Source organism: Oryctolagus cuniculus, chromosome 11 (genome assembly GCF_051225735.1).
Source record: "Oryctolagus cuniculus isolate XC-2025 breed Fujian yellow rabbit chromosome 11, ASM5122573v1, whole genome shotgun sequence".
In the NCBI taxonomy this organism is placed as follows: Eukaryota; Metazoa; Chordata; class Mammalia; order Lagomorpha; family Leporidae; genus Oryctolagus; species Oryctolagus cuniculus.
Genome location: NC_142877.1, coordinates 110496681 through 110522008, shown reverse-complemented (window position 1 = coordinate 110522008; position 25328 = coordinate 110496681). Strand labels below are relative to the sequence as shown.

The 25328-nt window shown below is 54.5% G+C and overlaps 1 protein-coding gene across 5 annotated transcripts in view; it reads left to right on the top strand.

Moving 5' to 3' along the window:
• The window catches only part of SYN3 (synapsin III), a 457275-nt gene extending 433488 nt beyond the window's left edge, over positions 1-23787 (top strand). For 2 of the 5 annotated variants that reach the window (XM_008257067.4, XM_017341626.4), the window contains exons 10-14: positions 2447-2549; positions 6674-6808; positions 7541-7628; positions 12945-13236; positions 16451-23787. In XM_008257067.4, the coding sequence (XP_008255289.3) occupies positions 2447-2549; positions 6674-6808; positions 7541-7628; positions 12945-13236; positions 16451-16583 (751 nt within the window). In that variant the 3' untranslated portion in view covers positions 16584-23787. 5 annotated transcript variants of the gene reach the window in all.
• The last annotated feature ends 1541 nt before the right edge of the window (positions 23788-25328 follow it).

The window sequence follows — 25328 nt, the reverse complement described above, 5'->3', positions numbered from 1 at the left end:
GCCCAGCCAGCCTCCCCCAGGGCCTCCCAAGCTGCTCAGGGACGCCCCCTGCAGGCCACCATCTCTCTGGGGCTCTGCTTAGCCAGCAGGCACCAAGGACGTGAGGCTCTGCTCTGGCCTGGAGTTCACTTTCCCTTTTGCAGCCACAGGCAGTACTCCAGGGTCTCAACACGGCTCCCCAGCTCATCTCATAGGGGGAGAATTCTTAGGGACCCACAAACGGGCCGTGGCCCCCTCACTCAACCTGCTCACCAGGGAAGCTGCCTCCCAGGCTTGGTCAGCGCTGGTCCTGCCCCCTTGGAAAGGAGTAGGAATACCATGCCTCTCACACCCTGCTCTGCCCTTGACCCTGGGGGGTGCCTGCCCCAGGGGTGCAGCCAGCGGGGCTCTGTTGATGCCCATCCTTTGAATGCAGAAGTTACCTCTGGACCTGGGTCCAGACTTGCAACTCCCATTGAAAAGAACCCTGGGCCAGCGCCGCGGCTCACTAAGCTAATCCTCTGCCTGTGGCACCGGCACACCGGGTTCTAGTCCCGGTCGGGGCGCCGGATTCTGTCCTGGTTGCTCCTCTTCCAGGCCAGCTCTCTGCTGTGGCCCGGGAGTGCAGTGGAGGATGGCCCAAGTGCTTGGGCCCTGCACCCCATGGGAGACCAGGAGGAAGCACCTGGCTCCTGGCTTCGGATCAGCACAGCGCGCCAGCCGTAGCCGCCATTGGGGGGTGAACCAATGGAAGGAAGACCTGTCTCTCTGTCTCTCTGTCTCTCTCTCACTGTCTAACTCTGCCTGTCAAGAAAGGAAAGGAAAGGGAAGGGAAGGGAAGGGAAGGGAAGGGAAGGGAAGGGAAGGGAAGGGAAGGGAAGGGAAGGGAAGGGAAGGGAAGGGAAGGGAAGGGAAGGAAAAGGACCCTGATGGGTGAGTGTCTCACCCCAGAGAGCTCACGAACAACTCTTAGAGCTTGGGAGCCCAAGGTCATTCCCAGCCACAGCAGCTCCTCGGCGTCACGTGGGAAGCTTTTAACAGATCAGAGAGGAGTCCAACACAGGGTGGAGCCCCCAGAGCTGGCACGTGTGAGCTGTTCAGCTCTGGTGAAGGATGTGCGACCAGAATCGGACGTGGCCTTCCCACTTGTGGCTAAGGAAACTGAGGCTGCAAGGAGAAGAGGCTCCCACCGGATTCCTGAGGGAATTCACAGCAAGAAGCCAGGCCCTTGCTCCGAGCTGGGGAGTTTGTTTGGAGCCCGGAATCAGACAGGATCTGGGCTTGCGGGCCACGCGGTCACTTATTAGTTCCCCGGAGCCTCAGTTTCCTCATCAGTAGAATGGGTGAAAGCCTTCCTGATAGAATCCGGGAGGGACTGGCAGGAGAGCGAGTCAGCTACCCAGGAAGACTGCCTGGCTCACGCTGGCTCTGCCTTTGATGTCTAGGATTTCCCCTGCTCCTCTCCATGGTTCCGTGAGAGAACTGGATGCGGAGCTCGGAGAGCCGGGTCTCCTGGCCCTATCCCGGCCTTGCTGTGTGGCCTGGGCAAGGCACAGCCCCCTTTCTGGGCCTCAGGACAGGACAGGAGGAGGGAGCCGGCTGGAGGAGCACTTCAGCCACCATCCCCCTGCCCCTTATTCCAGGCTGCATGGCTCAGAGACACAAATAGATGTGAGAGCAGCCGTGCCCTGGGTGACCCCGGGGAGCGGGGATAGAGCACGAACACTGACACAGAGTGCCCTGTGACTCCCACACCCAGCCCACGGGGGAGGCCAAGTGCAAGCCGGGAGATTTCTCCAGACACAAGCAGCCCCTTGTTGCAAGGGCAAAGGCCGGGGTTGGGATCTGTCCCCAGCAAAGCAAACTGGCTTTGCAGCCATCGAGGGGCTGGAAAAGGAACAAAAGCAGCTGGACCAGAGGGCCAGGCCCCCGGGGCCAGGCGGGAGCCGCCGGCCAGGCTCCCCGGCCTGCCCCTGCCCCTGCCCCTGCGCAGGCAGCCTCGGGAGAATGCTCCCTTTGTCCCCAGAGGCTGCGGTCTGGCTGGGGGCTCTGCGGCGGGGAGGGAGGCCGGAGCCATCTCTGGAGCCCTACGAGCAGCTTTCCCAAGGGAACAGAGCTCCAGGGGCGGCCGGGTGGCCTGGATGGCCACGGATGGGGGCAGAGCAACCCCCACCGCTGTGGATCGTGCAGGGTCCCCGCAGGCAGGCCGGGATGGGTGTCTCTGAGCTCCCCGGACTCCTGTTCTTCCTCTCCTGCTCTATCCAGCTGCGGCCTTGCCTCCCTTTCACTGGCTCTGTCTCCCGCCGGGCCTCGGTGACCCTTCCACGGTGTGTGTGTGTGTGTGTGTGTGTGTGTGTCTCCCTCTCTCCCTCCATCATGGCATGGATGCCCTTGCAGCGCTGTCTTGCCGCCTCCCTCTGCCCTGCCCCCTCCGTCGGGCTCACAGTCTGTCCCTCCCCACCCGCAGGTACAGGCTGTGGGTGGACAGCTGCTCAGAGATGTTCGGTGGCCTGGACATCTGTGCCGTCAAGGCGGTCCACAGCAAGGACGGCCGGGATTACATCATCGAGGTGAGCGTGCCCTCCGGCATGGCCACGCCTCCCGGCTGGGAGCCAGCCTGGGCCTCTCCCCCTCCGCCCTCTCGCACCTGCTCCTCCCACTTGGGTTGTAGCCCTGAAGGGACCCTCCAGAGCTCATTGGTTCATGACCTTGAGCAATTTCCCCCCACTCCCAAGGGTAGGGGGAGAACCTCGGGCCAAGGGTCAGCAAGACCCTGCCCCCTTCCGGGCCTTGTTTGTCTCCTCAGTGTCCACGTGAGGAAAGTGGGCACACTTCCTGCTCACCGTGCATAGACTCCATCCTGTGTTCAGTTAACAAACGTGGATGGACTTGGGGTAGGCAGGGGCGTGGCTCTGAGGACACAGCTGTGGCAGGAAGAAGGGTGATTAAACAAGGCCTGGCAGGTGTGGAAGGATCCCAGGAGAACAGAGCAGGGCAGGGGATCTGGCCGAGAGAGTGCAGCAGGACTAGCACAGGGACCAGAATCTCCCACCTGTAGCCCACGCCTCCCCCAAATCCATAGTCTCATGGCTCCACCCTGCCCCTCACACCCACACGCTGACACCCCCAGTCCCTTCCAGCTCACTCACTTTCCCAACCACAGCCGAGGGGCAGGGCTGACACAAGGCCCAGCTGGCCAGGGGGAGCCCTGTGGCTGTGCCTCCCGGGGTGTGGGCGGCTAATGGGAAGCACATGGCTGGGTGACCGCAGGAGCTGGCCAGCCCTCCCGCCCCTCGTGTCTGCCCTGCTCCCCCGGGTGGGGGGGGACCACGGAGCAGCAGGACCAGGTGACTCAGCGGGTGGGAGTCCAGCCAAGCCCAAGCTGCCTTGGGGTGAGGGAGGGACGCCGGGCAGATACAGCCCCTCCGCCCACTCCAGAAAGGCTGCGAAACAACCCCCCCCCCCCCCACCGTGGGTGACCTGCATCTCACTAGCTCCTGCCGGTGGTCCTGCTCTCCTTCCAGGGCCAGGAATCGCTTCTCTGGCTGCCACAGGTCCTCAAACCGCCCCTCCCCCAAAGCCCCTTGGCAGAGGGGCCGTGGGAGGAGCCAGTGCACTGTTGTGGGTGCACACATTTGCTTCCCTAGGGAGACCCTGGGAGCTAGGCTGGGGGTGGGATGAGGGCCCTCCTGCCTGGGGTAAGGCAGCTCCTGGGCCTAGCCTGGCCCTGCACCTCCTCAGGGGCCACCAGGCATGGATGTGGCTCTGGCACACACTGGCACTCAGTTCTTCACGACGGAGCCGCCGGTGCCAGACCCGAAGCTGGTGAGCAGGACTGGGCAGTGATCAGAGTGGGGGCCCTGTGTGCCAGAGCTGCCATTTCAGAGCGGGGACACTGTCCCCCAGGAGAGCCCAACTTCCTCACATTCGACTTCTCTCTGCTTCTCTGATTCTCCTCTGCCCTCTCCCTCATGGAGGAAAAAAGAAGTGTGCACACAGGGCCCCAGGCTCCCTGCCTGCACTCACAGGGTCAGGCACAAAAGGCCTCTCACATGTAAGAAAATGAAGTAGGGGCGGGCGCTGTCGCATAGCGGGTTAAACTGCTGCCTCTGGCGCCGGCATCCCATATGGGCGCCGGTTCGAGACCCTGCTGCTCCACTTCCAATCCCGTTCCCTGCTATGGCCTGGGAAAGCAGTAGAAGATGGTCCAAGTCCTTGGGCCCCTGCACCCATGTGGGAGACCTGGAGGAAGCTCCTGGCTTCGGCCTGGCCCCAGCTCCAGCCATTGTAGCCATGTGGGGAGTGAACCAACAGATGGAAGATTCTCCGTCTGTCTCTTCCTCTGTCTCTGTAATTCGCCTTTCGAATAAAATAAATAAATGTTGAAAAGTAAAATAGAAAGAAGAAGAAAGTAAAAGGAGTGAACTTACACATCAAAAAATAAGAAAACAACTTGTCAGAAATGTTCCAGAAAAAAAAAAGAAGATGAGTTTTCAGTGGCTTCTTTTTTTTTTTTTTTTTTTTTTTCCTCTCTCTCCAAAACATTACAGACTTGTTTCCTTTGCTTTGGGGTTTGGGGTGGGGTCAGGGAGCTTGTGACCAGGAATATAAAAGGTATTTTTCCTCAGTAAGAAGAAAAAAAAAAAACAGACTGGAAAGATCCAGAACTCCTGGCTTCTCTGGCCACCTCTGCGGTGAGAACGGAATTTGTGTGAAATGTTTTATGCAGATCCTCAGGGTGAAATACACAGGGGAGGACCCTGAACACCCCCCTCTCCGGCCCCTCCGGGCAGTGACACTGCTCGCTGGAAAAATGCTTCCCTGAGGAGACCCGAGTGTCCACTTCCTTTGGCCATGTCCACCACGGGGATTCCAAAATTCTCTGACCTCAGGTTCCTGCGGCGGCTGTTTCCACCCAGGGAATGTGGGAGACAGGGACCAGAACGGAAAGGCGTGGGCAGGGGCAGGGGGAGAGCCGGCAGGCAGGGGGCGGAACACAGTACCTGCTGGGCACAGATCCGGTATTGACCCGGGGACCATCCCGGGTTCTGGGCACCGGGATCCCCACGCAGTCCCCAAAGGGCTCAATTTCACGGTCCGGCTGGCATCAGTATTCACATCCTTGAACTTGCTCTTCAGCTTCCTAACCCCTGCGGGGGCTTTTGACCCAGGGACCCCCCAGAACTCCCAATCGGAAGAGGCCTGGCAGCTGCCTGGAACCCTCACTTTGTAGTTGAGAGACAAACAGTCCTTCGGAGCACAGGGTGTCATGCAGGCCCCAGCAGAACCTCAGCTGGGCCCCTGGTCTCCTCCTCCCAGCTCCTACCCTAAGGAGCTGTTCCAGTGTTTGTGAGCATTGGCCTGCGAGACAGAAGGACCGTGGGTGGCCAGCCATGTGTCTGTGAACTTGCCATCTCTTTGACCCCCACCCCACCCCAGTTTCCTCATCATCATAAGGATATGACTCAAGGAGCTATTCCAAGATTTGTGCCAGAGGGATTAGAACCATGCCTGGCATGTAGCAGGTGCTCAATAAAACCCAGCACCTTGTGTTAACCTCCTTGTCATTAGGAGCAGGGCTTCCTCCATGCAACAGGTATTTGTGGAGGGCGCACCTGTTCACAGGACACAGGGCCCATCCCTGCCCGCAGGGAGCTCACAGCCTTGTATGGAGACAGTACACAGGAGCTTACGGCGCTCCAGAAATGAGTCCTCCAGCCCAGCAACCCCAGTGAGGTCAGCAGGAGTACAGGTGCGAGGTTGTCAGAGCTTGTGCAGTCAGGGAGGGCTTCCTGGAGGAAGGGCTAACAAGGTGTTCCCTGATGGATAAGAGTGAGCCAGCTAAGGTGTTGGGGAGGGGGGGAATGACCTGCCTAAGGTGGGGGAGCCTGGTGAGTCCAGAGCTCGGGAAAAGGGAGACAAGACAGCGGGTTGGGTGGGGCTCGATGAGAGAGTGCAGGCAGCTGAATTGCTACAGTAGAGGAAGAGACAGAGGGTGACAACTCCCACAGTTTCACAGAGCTGCCAAGGCCTGATGCCTTGAGACCCACCTGGACCGTCGGCCTCCGTGACTTGGGCAGGTCCCTTCTCCTTTCCAGGCCTTTCTCCCTCTGCAAAAAGAGCAGAACGAACGAATAGGATCGCTCAGGCCCCTCCCCACCTAAGCACTTCGCTCAGGTGGGGATCGGCCCAGCGCCCTGTGTGTGCAGTAAGTTTCGCCCCAGGCCTGTGTTCTGTCAGGGCCTGGAGAGCAGCCGTTTACCCCCTCTCTTCCCTCTGAACCCTGGGCCACGTCCAGCCCTGTGTCGCTCTTTGGTCTTGATGGAGCCCCCACTTCACCATTTCCGGCTGTGTGGAAAGCCTTGACCTTGGGCCAAAGGAGAAGAGGCCGGCCCCAGCCCTGGGAGGGGGCCCGGATGAGAAAGGAGGGGGCAGACACGGGCTCCCCAAAGAGAAACATTGAAAAGGTCAGCGAAGGCTCCCAGCAGCCCCGCACAGCCCGGCGTCTGTGAACTGAAGCCAGGCCACTCCGTGGGGCCCGGTCCCAGCTGGAGGCGCCGGGCTGAGCGGTTTGCATGGAGGACATCGCCATCTAGTGGTCCCTTCCGCCTCCTGCCCTGAGCCCACCCTGAGAGCTGCCCAAGGGCCAGGCTCTCCCAGCCTGGGGTCCTTCAGCCCTGCCTGTCTCCCACAGGTGATGGACAGCTCCATGCCCCTGATCGGAGAGCACGTGGAAGAGGACAGACAGCTGATGGCCGACCTTGTCATCTCCAAAATGAGCCACCTGCTGGCACCAGGGGCCACAGTGCCCTCGCCCCTGAGACCTTGGGTGAGATCAAAGATCTGCAGCCTTGGGACGCGCGAGGCTCTCTGGGGATGGGCAGAGAATCCAAGGGGATGCCCCTTGAGGAGACCACCTCCGAGAGCCGGGGCCGGGGTGTGGACAAAGGCTGGGCATGGGGAGAGCTTCCCCCGCCGCCCCCCAGGCAGGAGCAGGGATGAGCGGGGAGGCTTGGCGGCCCTGCCTCCCCCACCACCACCCTGGGAAAACACATCTCATGGGCAGAGATTCCTTACTGCTGCCCCTTCTGGCTCTCCGCCTTCTCGGCTGAGCAGAGTGTGTGAGCGTGTGAGAGTGCAGGTACACACGTACCCTCCGTGTGCCCCCAGGCACCGGTCAGGAAAGGCCACTGTGTCGTCCGTTCTCCATCCGCCAACCCCACGAGCTCCCACGGAGCTCTTCCTGCCATGCTCACTGCCAGGAGAGCATTCTCCAAGGAGTGGTCTCGCACCCCCAGCTGCCTGGGACAACAAACTCAACGCATCCCTCCGCCATGCCCCAGCTTCCCCCACATACACTATTAGGTGTCCGATAATGGTTACACTCCAGGGACTTGCAGGGGTGGGGGGCACGGAGCCACAGGGCAGCCTTCTGATTGGGCAGGTTCTGGTGGGGATCACACACCTGTAAATACGCTGGGGCATACACCTAAGACTTGTGCACGCCCCTGTACGTGGCTGTGAGTCATCAGCAGGCTTCTCTCCTCTCTGCCCGCTCCAGGCTCCACCGACCAAACCAGCGAAATCCCCAGGGCAGGCCCAGCTGGGCCCTCAGCTGGGACAACCCCAGCCACGGCCGCCTCCACAAGGTACGACCCAGGCCGAGGGACTGAGAGAGGCCATCTCAGAGTGGGGGCTGAATGCATGCAAGGTTTCCAAGAGGCATTCTGGCAAGATCCAGGCTGCCGCTGTATCCACAGAATAGGCCCACGCACTCCACCTGCAGAGCGAGCTTTGTCTCCCATTAAAGTTTGAGTCCCCGCTGCTCCACTTCTGATCCAGCTCCCTGCTAATGGCCAGGGAAGAGCAGTGGAATATGGCCCAAGTACCTGGGTCCCTGCCACCCCAGGGGAGACCTGGTAGAAGCTCCCAGCTTCGGCAGCCATCTGGGGAGTGAATCAGTGGATGGGAGATCTTCTCTCCCCCCTCCTAACTCTGATTTTCAAATAAATCAATCAATCTTTTTTTTTTTTTAAAGGAGAGAAGAAAGGGAAGACAGAGAGCAGGTGTATTAAGTCCCGTTAGGCTCAAGCACTGTGCTAGAGACCTTGCCATCTCTTTTCTCATTTTCATCCTCCCAGCCTCTCTACAGCAAAAGCAGGTGCCCTGCCTGTCCTCTGTACAGAGATGGAAATCAAGGCACAACAAGGACATGACAGGTTTCCAAGTCTGGTCTTTGAGACTTTCTAGAACGTGTTTCTTCCAAGCCACAAGCAGTGCCTGTTTATAGATCGTGGGCCAACCAGCTAGCGTGAGAGAAGAAAGAAAAGCAGAAGATTATATCCAAAGCTGGGTCGAGTGCTATTCTTCCTCAAAAGTAGTCTAGCATTCCTGCGTAAATGCTACCATTCATTTAGATAACGAAGAACTATTGGCAACAAGATGAGACGAACTCGTGTTGGTAGCTAAGCAGGTGTCTACAGGAAAGTCAGCTACCCGGGCATCCTCGCACACAGGTTTGCAGCAAGTGCCCCTAGCATCGCCCCTGGCCCTCCAAGCCTTGTGGGCTCACGCACTGCTCTCCCGCCAGCCCAGAGCCCCGCAGCCTTTTAAGGATCTGCTAAAACACCCATCAGACAGAGGTCATTACTGTCATGTCGTGGCCTTCCCAGTCACTTTTATTAAAGCGACAGATGTGTTGCTTCTGGAGGGGGCAGGAAGCAGCCGTGGGCCTCCAGCGGCTTCCTCTGGTGCAGGTCTTAGGTGAAATGACCAATCCATCTTGCTTACCCAGGCTGCTTTTCCTGCAAAGGTAGACCATGTGTCAGAACAGCGCAACTGCCCAAGTGCACACAGCTGGGTACAAACGAGCCTGGGCGCCGTTTGACACATCCATGTGAGTTGGGATCCGGCTCCAGGTCTTTGGTTTCCACAGTGATGGGGGGGGGGGGGGTCTTGTGCTTGAGACAACGCCACTGAAGCAGTTAGCAAGGTGTCTGGCTCAGGGCAGAGTGCTCAGAAGATGCTAGGTCTTGGGACAGCCGATGTACTACGAACAGCTATTCCATGATTCTCACTATTAATGGCGTCTGTCTTGCTAACAATTCTGACATGCACATCCTTATACCTCTCTCCCTGCCTGGCTGTCAGGCTGCAGTTGGGAATAGTCCAGAACTCCCTCTTCAGCACCCTACCAGGCTCCTGGCTGTGCCTCTTCCCTGCCCCCTGCTTTCCCGCTCGGCCCCAGGACTGACTTTTTAAAACTACGTTTGAGTGGAGTCTCCTTACAACAGAGAGCTACTGTTTTCTCATTTCCTGCCTGGCCCCGGGTAGAGGCACGCTTGATAAAGACATATTATATTAAGGGACATGAGGCTAAACACACGTTTAGTGAGCTGAAAAACAATCCATTTAAAACCAATTAAGGGCATGAAAGAAAATGCCCAGTGAATTAATATTCAGATTAAAAATAACAAGGCTAACTTCAAAACGTCATCCTCATTGAGTTCTCCAAATAACAAGCTCACATTATTAACTTGTTTCGAATCCATTGTTCATTTCCAACTCAGTGACATTTTCTTTTAATACGCATTAATTTTTTGCACCAGTCCTGGGCTCAGACGAATACTACCTATATCCTAAAGTGCATATTTGCTTTATGTGCTTGAATAAAAGCAATACTAAATTGTTTGCTTTGCCAAGAAGCTAAAAGCACTAACAAGGGTGACTCTTGGTGAACCCTAGGTGTATGTTAGGGACTCAACAAAGAGTGAATTCAAGAGTACCCAGATTTTTCCAAGATATGATGGGGGACGGGGAGGAGGGCACTTGAGATAAAAGTAGAAAGCAAGTGTTTTCTTGGACTTCAGTGAGTTTAGAAAATATAAAGTTTCCCATATTCACAAATCAGAAACTTTGGCATAAAATGTAGATTTCCAGCTTCTGACATACCAAGAAACAGCCTGGCTCCAGCCACACAGCACCTTCTGGGGTTTCAGTTACAGCTGCTCCCCGCACAGAGCCAAGGCCCCTCCATCCGGCACCCGACCCCTCCTTGTTGTCACTTCCATAGCCACAGGGGGTCCGCTGATTATTTCTTTATGCTCACCTCTCTTCAGAGAAATGGTCCTTACCTAAAGCCACAGAGCTTGTCTTAGGTTCACCTGCTTATTTATTTTGCATACCTGCCCGACCCTATGGGCGTTTTGAGTTTCAGATCAGTGGAGCCTCCAATCTCCTGGGACACATAGCCTCGAAAGAGGCAGTTACTCAAAGTCACGTGCAATCAGTCACCAAACTGGTGTTGTGATTTAATCTAATTAAGAGAGAGCTCACGGAGGCGGCGAGGGGGGGGGGGGCAGGCACACACCATGTCTCGGTGAGGTAGACATGACTCATCCTCGATCACACAGCTGGCTAAAGGCAAGGCTTGAGCAGGGACCTGGGGCCCCTGGGGTCATCAGACGCACAGGTCCTGCCCTCCACAAATGCGCCCAGCAGACAGGACATCTGATATCCAGTCCTCACTCGGCTGGAGGAAGCCATCTTTTCTCAACTCACACAAAGACCCCAGGAGGACTGGGTGGGGAGAGCAGGTGGGGAGGGCAGATTTGACTCTTGGCTCTCGCCTGTCTTAGAAGTGGCCCCTTGAGCAAGCCACAGTCTATCGGGGGCTCCGCTTCTTTACGCATATGAGGACGGTAACAATGGCTCGTGCACAAGGCTGCTGCAAGGGTGCCCGGAGCCCAGAAGCTTCCACCTGCAAGCCAAGGGCGTCACGAGCTTGGTGATGCTGGAGCCCCCCCCCCCCAGCTGGAGCCCCTCCCCAGGAATGACTGAGCGGGATTCCCAGGCCCCAGGCAAGCAAAGCGCACAGCCCTGACCCTGCAGCCCCGGATGAGGCAGATAGGCTGCCTGGCGCTGTGCTCGCCCCAGGCTGTGCACCTGCCCCTGCAGAGTCCAAAGGCACCATGATGAGGTCCTGCTCTGCCCTTTTGAGAGCATTTCAGACAGCTTTGGAAGCTGGGAGCTAAAAGGAGCTGGAGCCCGCACCTCTGTAACTAGCACGGCCAGTGGGTCTCTACTGAACACCTCGTATGCAGTGGCAGGGAGAAGGCAGCACCCCCTGGGAGCTCCCCACGGTTCCCCTCCTGGAGAGGAATTCTTACTAAGGCTCAGCTTCCCGCACCTTCCCTAGAGCGTGTCTGGGTGAAGGGGGAGGCTGCTTTTGAAAGCTCTTTGACACGTTCAGTGAACAACCCACACAGTAAGGGATGGCGCCTCTCTGCTTCCAGCCTAATACATCTTCAGGGTCAGTGAGCAAAGAGAGGAAAGTTTATACCCCTCAGAGTCGCACCACTGTCGTAAGCATTACTGAGAGCCCCGCCGCTATGTTTAACGACAGCATCACCTGGGCACCTGTTAGAAACGCAGAAGCACAAACCCCGCCCGCCCGTGGTAATTAACAAACCACCACCAGCTGGGCAGCTTCAACCACAGAAATCCATTTTCTTGCAGTTCTGGGGGTTGGGAGGCCCAAGATCAAGGTCCCCAGGGTTGGCCGCTCGAACCGCTTCTCTCCAGTCTTCTTGCCATGTCCCCACGGGGCCTCTCCTCTGTGCACAGCACATGCATACTCACTCCTGACGTCTCTTGCTGTTCCTACAAGGGAACCACCCCTATCAGATTAGCACCCCCTCGTTTGTTTAACCTTTGTCACAGTGTTAATCCACATTTTTGTTACTGTAGCTAAGATACCCGAGAGGCACTTCTTGGGAAGGAAAAGCTTTATTTCCATTTATAGCTTTGGAGGTTACGGTTCAGGATCGGGTGACCCCATAGGCCTCATCTGATGATGGAAGCTGGTCATGGCAGGTGTGGAGGGCCAGTTGCATGGTGAACCAGAAAGGAGAGGGAACAGCCGGACAGACCTTGGACTTGAATAATCAACCCTCTTGGAAGGTCCAGCCTCCAAGGCAAGCCCTCAGGTGACCTGAAGACCTCCTTCAGACCCACTTCTCAGATGCTACAATTAGATCAAGGCTCCACCTTAATCCATCAACCCTCAACATTAAGACTTCAGAGTTTGAACATCTTGCATGAGTCATGCTGTGTTAATCACAGCTTCCTATGGATCCTGGCTCCAAATACAAGTGCATTGAGGGGTATGAATGGGGAGGGGACACGGTTCAATCCCTGACACCATCCCAGATGGACTGTATGAGAATCTTAGCTGAGACGTGTGGTTTCAGCATGTAACCTTCTGGTCTTTCATATAGCTCTAAACATACGTGCCAAAATGGAATAAAACCTTACAGGCAGTTTTATAATAGCCTATTTTTTAAAGATTTAGTTATTTATTTGAAAGGCAGAGTTAGAGAGCAAGAGAGAGAGAGAGAGAGAGAGAGAGAATCTTCCATCAGCTGGCTCACTTCTCCAAATGGCCAGACAGCCAGAGCTGTGCCAGGCAAAAGCCAGGAGCCAGGAGTTTCTTCCAGGTCTCAACGTGGGTACAGGGGCCCTGGCACTTGGGCCAGCCTCTGCTGCTTTCCCAGGTGTATTAGCAGAGAGCTGGATCAGAAGTGGAGCAGCCGGGACACTCTTGGGCACCCATATGGGATGCCGGCATCACGGGCAGTGGCTTAACCCGCTCCACCACAACGCTGGCCCCGAGCCTATTTTTCTAACTTCCTAGTATCCCTTTAGCATGTATTATCAACAGCATCCTCAGTCACTTCCTGTCAGTCTGCTGTATGGTCTGAGATGATCACAGTGAATTTCCTTCTGCGAATGTATCTAAATGTTTCTGGTCACCTCCTCTGTGCTTAGGCAGCTCTGTTGTTTTCTGGTTTTCCCTGTCATAAAAAAACACCATAATGAACATCCTTGAAGCCTCCTTATTTGTGCGCAGCCATGTGAATGCTGAGAGAATTTGAACTTGACCTGACCGTTTGTTTGACCTGTAGGGGGCCCTCGTCAAGCTCAGTCTCCTCAGCTCCCGAGGTCTGGAAGCCCCTCCCAACAGAGGCTCTCCCCACAAGGCCAGCAGCCCCTGAGCCCCCAGGCCGGCTCTCCACAGCAGCAGAGGTCACCAGGGTCTCCACAGCTGTCCCGGGCGTCCAGTGGCGGCTCTCCGAACCAGGCCGCCAAGCCGGGCGCCACCCTCGCCTCTGTGCCCCGGCCACCCGTGCAAGGTCGCAGCGCCTCCCAGCAGGGCGAAGAGACCAAGAAGTCAGCGCCACCCCATCCTCATCTCAAGTAAGTGCCTGGGCAGTTGCGCGGGGTGGGGGTTGGGTGGTTGGGATGGGAGCAGAGCTGGGCTGAGCCAAGGTCAGGGACTTGGAAACAGAAGAAGACCCAATGACATTTTTAAAAATCTGAAATTCAGGCCGTCGCCGCAGCTCACTAGACTAATCCTCCACCTGTGGCGCCGGTACCCCGGGTTCTAGTCCCGGTTGGGGCGCCAGATTCTGTCCCGGTTGCTGCTCTTCCAGCCCAGCTTTCTGCTGTGGCCCGGGAGTGCAGTGGAGGATGGCCCAAGTGCTTGGGAAACCCGGAAGAAGCTCCTGGCTCCTGGCTTCAGATCTGCGCAGCGCCGGCCATAGCAGCCATTTGGGGGGTGAACCAACAGAAGGAAGACCTCTCTCTCTCTCTCTCTAACTCTGCCTGTCAAAAAAAAAATCTGAAATTCAAATGTAACTGGTATCCTATATTTCTGTTTGCCAAGCCTGGCAACCTTTCTCTCCTGGGATCACTCATGTGGCTGCAGTCATCTGGCAGCTCCACTGGGCCTAATGGTCCAAGGGGACCTCGTGCACACAGCTGGTGTTTGGAGCCGGCTGTCAGCTGGGCCTACTTCCCCCACGGCCTCTCCTCCCTGTGGGCAGGCAGAGCATCCTCACCTGTTGGAATTGCTTTCCAAAAGGGCAAAAGCAGATGCTTCAAGGCCACCTGATGTCCAACTGGGAAGCTGCCTTTAGTCAACGCAAGTCACACGCCAGGCCCAGACTCAAGAGAAGTAGAAACAGACGCTTGATGGGAGGCGCTTCAAGATCACATTGCCAAAGGGTGGACAATGGGGACAGGAGGAGTTGTTGCCTTCGTTCTTGTGAATGCACCACACTCACACACACTCACACACACGAGCGCGCACACACACACACACAGACGCACACACACACACACTCACATCCTGTTTCCCCTCTGGTCTGTCCCGGTGTGAGTTCAGAAAGAAGGATCCCAGATGTTTTCTCTGGAAAGCGTCTCCCTTCCTTCAACCCCAGATACTAGTATCTGCAATCGTAGTTTCACACCGAATGCCTGTCGCCTCCTTGTAGGGGCCAAATATTCACCCCCGTTTCTTTGAAGTTCTCACAAGCGTAGGCGTTGACAGCGTCGTTATCCCCAATGCGCAGATGAACAGAGACCACACGACCTGCTAGCACTTCCACCGTTGGTAAGTGGAAGCAGGGACGCTGAACCAGGACACCCAGTGCAGGCATCAGGCTAAGATTTTGCATGCACAGTTTTTAGAGCAGATGGTATCTTCACATGGTCCAAGGATCTAAAGGACAGCAACGATATCAAAGAGGCATTGAAAGCCTCACTCCTTCTGCATTCCTGTCCAATGCCTTCCTCCTCCAGTGCCTAGAAAGGACCACGCTTATTGATCCTTGTACGTCCTTCCAGGATTCCCTTTTGCAAATAAAAAATGCATGCATGTTCTGACCCACTCTCCCATTTTCTCACACAAATAGCAAATTCACCATTCATATCATGTGATTCCTTGCTCTGTGTGTTTACCAATAAGTTTTGGAGCTCTTCCACACCACTCACCGAAACTTTGTCCTTTTCACAGCTGCATAGTATTCCACTATGTAGCTGTATGATAATTTATCCAACAAATCCACCATAACAGAAACAGCTGATCTTACAAACACTCCTGCAATTAGTAACCTTGAATGTATCTTTTTTTATAATTGCAGGACACACTGTAGATAAAATACATGAAATGGTATTTTGGATCCAAAGATAGATGCATTTTTAGTTTGATACATATTAGCAAGTAACCTTCCAGGCCATGAGGCAGAGTGGTGGATGGGACAGACTCTACGGTCAGTTTACCTGGTGTTCAAATCTCAGCTCTACCACTTCAAGGCTTCATGACCTCAGGGAAGTTGCTTAACCTTTCTGCACTTCCATCTTCTCCCAGGCACAATGATAATGACCCCACAGGATGTATGCACAGTTAGGGCTTGGCATGCCCCTGGCACCGTGCTGGCATATCTGTGTACAGCCTGTCCCCACGTGGAAAGATCAGCCCAGCCAACCACGGGACAGACGGGGCTTTGTCTGAGCCAATTTTGGACACTGCCACATTGCTACAAATACCTCAGTCTCCTGACTTACTTTTATATAAATGTATTTGAAAGGCAGAGTTAGAAAGAGAATATTCCATCCACTGGTTCACTCCCCATTGCAGCAGATGGCTACAATGGCCGGGACTGGGCCAGTCCGAAGCCAGGAGCTTCTTCCAGGTCTCTCATGTGGATGCAGGGGCCCAAGCACTTGGACCATCCTCTGCAGCTTTCCAGGCCATAAGCAGAGAGCTGCATTGGAAGTGGAGCAGCCGGGATTTGAACCAGTGCTCATATGGGATGCCAGCACTGCAGTCGGCAGCTTACCCGGCTGTACCACAGTGCCAGTCCCCTGGCTTAGTCCTTTAAAGTACTTGGTTCAACTCAAGTCAGCAGCTATGAACTAAATCTCTACTCCATGTCGCATCCCAGACAAGGCTCTGTGAGGGGTAGTAATAAGTAGGAAGTGACACAGTCCCTGCTTTCTAATGTGACGAGCAGACCATACGCAGGACTCTTATGCTGTGACAAACTCATACCCTCTCTTCCTGTCACCTCCACCAGTCTGTGAGCTTCTTGAGGGCAGGGCCTGAACCGTCTTGCTCCAGCCCTCCCCACCCAGCCCATGGCCTGGCACCGAGAACGAATTCAGCAAGTAGCTGCCGCAGCCTGGCCCTTGGGCCACCCCTCGGTTCCAATGGCTGGCACAATGAGAACCCCAAAATGCAGGGTGGGGCTGGGGTACCAGGGGGCCATCAGGGCTTCGAGGAGGAGGAGGTGGAAGTTGAGGCCCAGCTAGACCAACCCTGGCTGCTTTGCAAATGGGATAGAGGTGCGGTAGTGGAATCGCTCACCCGAGACCACTGATGTCAAATGGTAGAGGAAGGTCTGCACAGGCCGGCGCCTTCTTTTTCTGCCGAGGGCCATGTGGGTACCTATCACATCATTCGTGGGCCACAGCAAGTGATCGAGTTAAAAATGAGCGTGCTGTAGATGTCCTGGATTGTGGGTCCTGCCCACCCCACGCAGTGTGAAGGATGCGGCTCGACGCCTGGCTTCTGCTTCTTTGGGCTCCTTGGCCTTGTCTTCCCCAAACCCTTGCCTTTGTGTTTCAGCAAATCTCAGTCCCTGACCAACAGCCTCAGCTCCTCCGACGCCTCCCAGCGCGGGCCCCCCAGTGAAGACGAGGCCAAGGCCGAGACCATCCGCAACCTGAGGAAGTCCTTCGCCAGCCTGTTCTCTGATTAACCTGTCCAGGTGTGGGGGTTGGGGGTCGTGGGAGGGGGCACACCTGACCTCTCCTGCCTCGTCTTCCTCCTCAGCCTGGGCTCCTGCTGGGAACAGAATGGAGGGCTGAGAACACACTTTCTAAATGCCTTTGACCCAGGAACTGATAATCTACATGTTCCCGTTTCCCTTGACCTTGACCTTCCAGTGGCGTCTGACTTGAGTAGCGACTGGGCAGGACAGACCTCCGTCACAGCCATCACAAGGCTCTGCCCACCCTCATGCTTGCTCCCCTGCCTCCAATCACCAAGCGAGCCGCCGGCGTGTGAGGCTGGTTCCACGTTTCATGTTAGCATTTTGCTTGCAGTGGGTGCAGACCCAAAAGAGGCCTTGTCCCTACCTCCAGCGAATGCAGGCACTGTCATCGGACCTCAGCCACCTAGGAGGCGAGAATCTTTTCACAGTGTTTTAAACACAGAGAAAAAGAGAAAGGCCCAGCCAGAGACACCTGCCCTCACTTCCTCCATTCCTGCTGGAGACGTCCCCTTGGAGCAGGCAGGAGAAGTCCCCATCACACCCAGCCCCCAGCAGGGTCTTGGGACAATAGGAGCCAGACCCTGTGCGGCAAGTGGGCCCCTCTCAGTCCCCAGTGGGGTCTCGGGACAACAGGAGCCAGACCCCGTGCGGCAAGTGGGCCCCTCTCAGAACACAACTGAAATGGAGGGGACCCTCATTACGCCGCTCACGCCCACCGCATGGACAGAGCAGGCCATGGGTTCCAGACGAACTTGCCAAGGAAAGGGTTAGACTGGGGCTCCTGTGCCCATCCTGCATGACATCACCACTGGGTCCCTCTGCCTCTCCCCTCGGCAAGCATGCATCAGGATCCCGACTGAGTCAGGTTTCGTAATAGCCCGGGTCAGAAAGCGCCAGGCAAACAATGCAGTCAGCAAGGCACCGGCAGCTTCTTCTGTTTCAAAACAGCCCCACGGTCAAGTCTGTTTGGACACACGGCTTCTGTTTCTTTCAGGAGATGGGTAGGACACGATTCCAGGCATCGGTTTTCATGGTTCCTGCCCGGAAGAAATCAGCTTTCACTTTATTTCCCCCAAAATGTATTTGACGAAACAAGTTACTTGGAGAACTGGAAACCGTGAGCACTGACCCCTTCCCAGAGCTCCTCCCCCCCACAGCAGACAGCTGCCCACGCTCAGTGGGCCCCAGCACCTGGTGCTGGACACGTCGCAGGTGCCGGCGGCAGCCTCCGGGCCCACACACAGCCCAGCCATGTTGGTCAGCCCGTGTCTGCCGCTTGAATGTGTCTCCTCACGGTTCACAGGGAAGGCAGAGAGGGAGCCTGGAGCGGCTTCCAACCACGCCCAGGTGGTGTGGGTTGCTGAAAATCAGCTAGACCTGTCATTCCCAGGAGCATAAGAACAGCCCCCACCCGTCTGGTCTTCCAAACCCAGACTGGAGCCAGGAGGACAAGGCCAGAGACCCGGAACCCTTGACTTCAGGAGAACCACCTGCAAGCTGGCTCCCGACAAGCCATTGGCTAAAGACTGGCTCAGGACTCCAAGTGGTAGCTCAGTGCCTGGCTGTCAGAGACGCCCTTGGCCTCAGGCTCTTCCTTGTCTCCCCTGGCCCTCTGCTGTCATGCTCAGGCAGTAGGAGGAGCGAGAGAGCCCAGGTTCCTCCCACCGTCCATGTCCTCCTCTTACCCAGGATGCCCAGTGTTGGACTGAATAACAAGTAGCCACCATGGCACAGGAAGGATTCGATGGGTACAGCTGCCAGGGACCGAGAGCCAGAATTTGGCATCCTGAGCATGGTGGGCTCCACACTGGTTAGCATGTAACTAGCACCTGCAGCAAGTAACATGGGTGGGGTGAGGTGAGGGCTGAACCAGTGAGGGCCTGGTACTCTGACCAGCACCCCAAAACCCACCACCCTCATTCTGTCACTGTGCCCAGGTGCATCCAGGGTCAAGGGGCGCACCCCCACGGGCACACCTGCAGATCGTTCTGCCCAGTAACACCCCCCCCCCCCCCACTGCTCTACCTATGCACTGCAACAGGAGCCGCCGTGTGCTTCCCAGAAATGGCTGAGATGGCCCAGCGGGCAGCGAGACACCTGGAGCTGCTGCTCTGTGGGCGTCACACTCAACACATTCTTCTGTGCCCCCAGGGTGGGCAAAGGTAGGGGCCTTGGGGTCCAAACGTTTAATCTTGCTTTGGGGAGGAGGTCAGCTGAGGGTAAGGAGTGGATGGGACTATTTGTAATTCCAAGGAATGGGGTTTCTTTCTCCTTGTCCCACTGACATAACTGTTCCACCACACCCCTGGCAACTCGAGAAGAAAGCCGGGTGGGGCAGAAGGAAACGAAACAGCAAGATGAAATGCACTGTGGAACGCAAGTATGTTTTACAGCTGTCCTGCAAAATTACACAGAGAGCGCAAAGATGGGTTAATGTAAGGTCTCGTGATGGGTCTTCCAGGCACGGGTCCTGGGAGTCCCAACACACACACACACACACACACACACACACACACACACACCCCAGGCCTGGCTAATCACTGAGGACAGATGTGTGTCACAGTACTCTGTCTAGGGGGTCTCTGAACACCTGCTTCCCCACCTGGCCTTGAGAAGTCTAGGGGTCTGGAGCATAGTCACATATTGAGGGAACCAGAGTACTGGCCCCGTGAGCCTGCAGGTGTCCAGCGCCTCCCTTCTGCCCTGACAATGGCAGCTGAGGTGGCCCCAGTGGAAGGACCAAGGAGTCTATTAGAAGATCAAGCACGGAGCTGCAGGAGTCCAAGTTTGGTTTCTTCCACTTTAAAAACTAGACCTGGCTTCCGATATTCAGGGGCAGGGCTGTCAAAACAGTGCTGCGCTGCAGTCTGCATGAATGGATGAGCGGTGACTCCGGGCCGGGATGTGACCCCACAAGGCCTCCATGGTTTAGGGGATTCGGGACACAGGAGGCACCTGTGCACCCAGCGCTCTGACAACAAGTTCACCTGATTCTCAGTCCTAAAGCACAGCTCACACACACACAGCTCAGTGACGCAGCCTGGAGGAGGTCTCTGAGTGGGCTGTGGCCAAGTGCAGAGCTGTTGACAAAGGAGGACGAAGCTTCCTTTCAGACCGAGGGAGTCAGATGTTCTGGGCATAGGGTGCAGACGCCACGGCTCTGTCACCCTCCCCGCATGTCCTGGGGGCATGCCGGTTAGAAAAGCCCTGGGCTGAGCCGGGTGGAAGTGAGAAGCAATACTGATACGGATACACTGGAGCCCCAACACAGCTGGGGTCCCTCTCCTTTGGTGAGCAAAGCTGGTGGCTCCATGATCAGTGGCCACATAAATGAAATTTTCCCACTTTCCCTTATTCTGTCCCTCGTCCCGAGAAACATCTCGGCATTGAGACAATACCTCCCAGATATTCCACCTACAGCAGCACAGTCCAAGTGCAAGCCGGGTCAGCCACCCTGACTTCTGTAACTATGCACAGCTAAATCCAGTGTAACTAGTTTACAACTGACACGTGGAAGTCATTTCCCCTTTGATCTATGTCTGCATATGGAAGCCAAAAATGTCTGAGCCTCCCAGAGACCAGAGATCTGCAAAATGGACTGGGTTTGTTTTTTTTTTTTTTCACATATGCTAGCACCTGTTCCTTCCAAAAATGTAACCTTTAAGAACTGTGACATTTTGAAATGCGAAAGGGCAGAAAGGGGCGAGGGGAGTCATGGATTCTGAAAGGTTATGTTGGTTGTTTTGTGCTTTGTTTCACAACTCTGACCCCGAGAAAGCTCACATTTGCCCTCCATGCTGGCTTGGGGAAGCTGGAACACAACAAAAGCCCTTTGGTTCGGGTACGAAGAACAGGGATTTAAAACACCTCCACCAGCCAGGAAAAAAAACGTCCTTCAGCTTTGCCACCTACCAGCATAAAGATGGTACTGCATGTTGGTTCAATTAATACTCTGCGGCACCACACGTTGGTGAAATGCGGTACCCCGTGGTACTCTGCTTTGGTCAGGTGTGATACTCCCATCAGCCTTCCAGGGACACAGCACTGTGTCCCTGCTGAGCCACCAAGGCCCTGTGTTCTGCGCGTTGTGACATCCCCTGCTCACATTCAGGCCCTGCAGGGCAGGCAGACGCCTCTACCTTTCCAGGACTTCAGGGGTTGATGGGTCTTCACCCACATGGGAGCACATCCAACCGCAAACCCCACAAACCTGAACATCAACCGCTTCTAGAACTTCTCTTCCAAACTGCCCGAGAGTCGGGGGGTAAGCAGGCTGGGGGAAGGATCTTGTGCACGCGTGGGGGGAGCAGAGCACAGAGCCCATGGCCTGGCCCATGGTGGGTGTTTGCAGACAGTCCAGGTCGGCCCTCTTAGTAGGGATCAGATGTTAAGCAGGGTGTTAAGACTGAAGCAAAGCATCAGTGTAAAGAAGTCACTTGTCCCAGAACAGAGTCAAATCAACAAGATGCGTAGCCGCTTTCCCCCACCCCTCAAAGAGACCACCCGTGAGTCTGAAAGGGAGGGGTAAGCAGAGAGGGCACGTGAGCCCACCCACATGCAGGCACACTGCGAGCCCAGGACTGAGCCCAGGACGGGTACACAGTTGGTCAGGATGGGTCAGAATAGACCAGGACAATTTCAGAGCTTGTAGAAACAAAGTACCTTTACAAAAAGTACAAAGTCGAAAGTCTTCAAAAGTTTATGGAAATGCGTATTTGAAAAAAAAAAAACAAAACCTAGGCATGGACTTAAAAAACACTCCTGAGCCAAAAATGCACATCTTTTTGAATGAACTGTTTTCCCACCCTTTCTGAAGTCCCGTAACAGCCACCCCGAGCAGACCCCCGCACATGACAGCACACCCTTCAGCAGTGTCCTTTAGGACCCTGTCCCCACCCCTCCCCCAGCACTGGAGACCAGAGGAATCTCTCTGGTGGCTTGTTTTGTGCATTTAGAACTGGTGACGGGATGCGGGTTAAGCTGGCGAAGTCAGCCTTGCCAGTGGTAACCCATCCTGGAGAGGCAGCTCACTGCCCGAGAGCACTTTCACACACGTCTCCTGCTTTTCTTCATCCTAGAGCTGGCTGGTTCCTAGCCACATGGACAAGTTGTCAAGGGCTGTCCCAGACTCCCAAGTGGGCACTAAATGACGGGTTTCAGGGTCACGTTTAGACTCTAATAGAAGGCAGCACCTTAGCTTCTGCGGGAGACAAATTGGCAGGCTGGGCAGCAAGCCAGTCCAACACAGCACGTAAAGGACACAGTCGCAACTGTCAGATCAAGAGAACATGAAAACGGCTGGGAAATACTGTGTTGGATTAGGGAGGCATTCCTTTAAGGGAAATCAATCCAAAGCTACACAAGTGCGTGTAGACAGGAATGCTTCGAGCCCTTAAAGCCTCAGCATCTTTGCTTTCCTGCTGATTGGTCCTAATTTTCTTTCTGCGCTCTCTCATGTAAGCGTCTGCTCGCCCTGGTCTTTCACTGAATCTAAGGCCAGCGAGCATTCCCTTGCCACCCGGTGAACATTTTAGTTCTTTTTGCTGTGGAGTAGCAGAAACATAAGAGCTACAAGCCACTGGGGAATCCCAGGAGAGACTTAGTTAAAATTAAGTTTTTATTTATTTGTGGATAATCTTAGCTGCTCCACCTCTCCCAATGGCAACTGGAGACAATCCCAGGGGGGCCTCCCCACCGCTCATGGCCCAGCAGGAAACGGGGGCCTGCCCTGCTCCTTTGCAGGCTCCGTAATCAGCCAGCTACTACCTAGGGTAAGAGAAAGGCAAGGCCTGGTGCTGGGCCATGTGTAGGGGTGAAGGGAGGAACATCCAGCTGTCTCAGAGCAGGGAGAATCAGACGTACGAAGCTGAGTGGTGGCCTCAGGAATTGCAAAGAGCCAAGCAGGAGTCAGAGAGGTGGGAATTCCGCACGAATTTCACGCTGCGGTCTACAAAACCTCAAGTTGGAAAGAAAGGATACCTCCCATGATTTGCCTGCCAGCCACGTCAAATCTTTCATTACTATCTTCATTTATGAAGCTGTATTTCACTTATAAGTCGGGGTGAGGGACAAGCGCCTGTTAATAAAAATATAGGGGAAAATAAGGGGCCACAGAAAGTCATTAAGGCCCCAAACCCATGCTGTCTGCAGATGTGTGTCTTAGTGAAAAGCTTGCCATGACTCCACTGTCTTAGCCTCCACTGTGATGCGTCAAGACAATGTTACGCAGTGAACAGGCTATGGCTAAGCCACAATGTTCTCATTACACACCAGCAATACATAAAGTTCCAGCCTCAACAGAACACAAGAATGTAAGACTTTACAAGCTTCTAATTATTCAAGAGGGAAAGCTCTGAGGGTGATTATAAAGGTTTATTATAAAGGTGTGCAAATTTAGGCTTAAGTCACACCACCAAAATCCTAAGCTAAGAGAATTCTAACACCTGCCAGGAAGTCTGAGGCGAGGCTGAAAAGCAGCACGTGTATCCACGGGACACCAGCACCATCATGGACCTCCTCAGGCCCATTCAAAACTGACTGCTTTCTGAACTCACCGTTGCATAGTATTTGGTGCTTTTGGTCATGTCCGCCCATGCTCCACCCCCTACACACTGCACAGTGCAACCCAACACTGCAAGGCCACAGAGAACATATGACAACTAGGATCTGTTTGGACCCATCAAAGCTTCAGGGCAACCCCATTAGCCAGTCCCAATCAAAGCCATATGGCAATCTGTGCGCACTTGTTTTTAAAAGGCTGGCCTATAGTTTCGACATTATAATACCATGGAAAAATGTCAAAAGCCCCAATCCTCTACCTACACATTAAAGCTACTAAAAGTGATATTGGCCTCTGGAAAATCACGTTGTTGACTAAACTTTCTTCACTGTGATGGAAAAGACTCAGCATACATGTGTAGCAAAACAAAACAAACACCTGTATATAGAACTTGAAATATTCTTGCAGTACATACATTCCAAGCCATTTCCTTATATGCAAAACAATTTTTTAAAAAGCAGGACGACACTGGCAATATTCCTAAATATTTTCTGCAGATGCTGATCATTTTATTCCTCTGTTGTGATTCAGGTTTTTTTTTCTAGCATGTTTCCACAGTTGTTTGTATGACAAGTCATTTGTGTTTGGCCTCTTCCTTGTCATAGAAAAATAAATCAATCTTGAATTTTGTGTTGTCTTTTTTAAGGATAAATTTTTTTTAAAGATTCATTTATTTTATTTGAAAGGCAGAATTACAGCAAGGCAGAAGCAGGGAGAGAGAGAAAGGTCTTCTATCTGCTGGTTCACTCCCCAAATGGCTTTGAGCTGGAGCTGGGTCGTTCCAAAGCCAGGAGCATCTTTTGGGTCTCCTACATAGGTACAGGGGCCCAAGAACTTGGGCCATCTTCTACTGCTTTCCCAGGCCAGAGCAGAGAGCTGGATTGGAAGTGGGGTAGCTGGGACTCCAACCAGAGCCCATATGGGATGCCGGCACTGCAGACGGTGGCTTTATCCGCTATACCGTAGCACCGGCCCTGAGTGTACTATGTCTTTAAAGCAAAATATTCTCCGACTCAGACAGTTATCTTTGAAGAACAAGTACCTGAGCAGCACTCAAAGTAAAAATTGTTGTTAGAGAATATCTTCTAGTTAGATTACAGATTAGGCACCAAGTGTTCATGACGCGAGAGGGAAAAAATCCTAACCAGCTCGCCCCAGCAGGAGTCAAAACCCCGGATGCTTGTCAAACATGCTGCTTCAGAGGTCTGGAGTTCTGCTGAGGAAGCCAAGAACTCAAGAGGGATGGGGTGGTGGCAAAGCACTCACCCTGAGTCGAGTTCAACCGAATCAGCTCTGCTTTTATTCATTTTATAAATACTTCATTGGAAGATAAGAATGCCATAAAAAGAAACAAAAATAAAACCCAGGGGTAGGCATTTGGCCCAGTGGTTAAGGTGCCACTTGGGATGCCCACATCTCACACCTGAATCCCTGAATCAAGTCCTGGCTCTGCTCCTGACTCCGCCTTCCTGCTAATATGCACCCTGGGCGGCAGCAGTGATGGCACAAATAACTGCGTTCCTGCCACTCACATGGGAGACTTGGATTAGATTCCTGGATCCTGGCTTCCCCCGGCCCAGCCACAATCATTGCAGGCATTTGGGACAACAACCAGTAGATGGGAATGAGTGTTCTCCCTTTCTCTCCTCTCTCTCTCTCTCTCCCCACCTCTCCCCCTCCCTCTCTCTCTCCGTTGCCAATAAACAAAAAAAAATTTTTTTTGACAGGCATAGTTAGACAGTGAGAGAGAGAGACAGAGACAGAAAGGTCTTCCTTCCGTTGGTTCACCCCCCAAATGGCCACTACAGCCGGCACGCTGTGCCAATCTGAAGCCAGGAGCCAGGTGCTTCCTCCTGGTCTCCCATGCGGGTGCAGGGCCCAAGCACTTGGGCCATCCTTCACTGCCCTTCTGGGCCACAGCAGAGAGCTGGACTGGAAGAGGAGCAACCGGGACAGAATCCAGTGCCCCAACCGGGACTAGAACCCAGGGTGCTGGCACCGCAGACGGAGGATTAGCCTAGTGAGCCGCGGCGCCGGCCAATAAACAAAAATTTTAAACAGTAAAACCCAGGACATCCCTGTAATAATAATCTACCTACACCCAGTAGGTGGTCTGATCATTTGAAATGTTCAAGTAGCAGCGTGAATCAAATCTTTCTGTAATAAAAGTC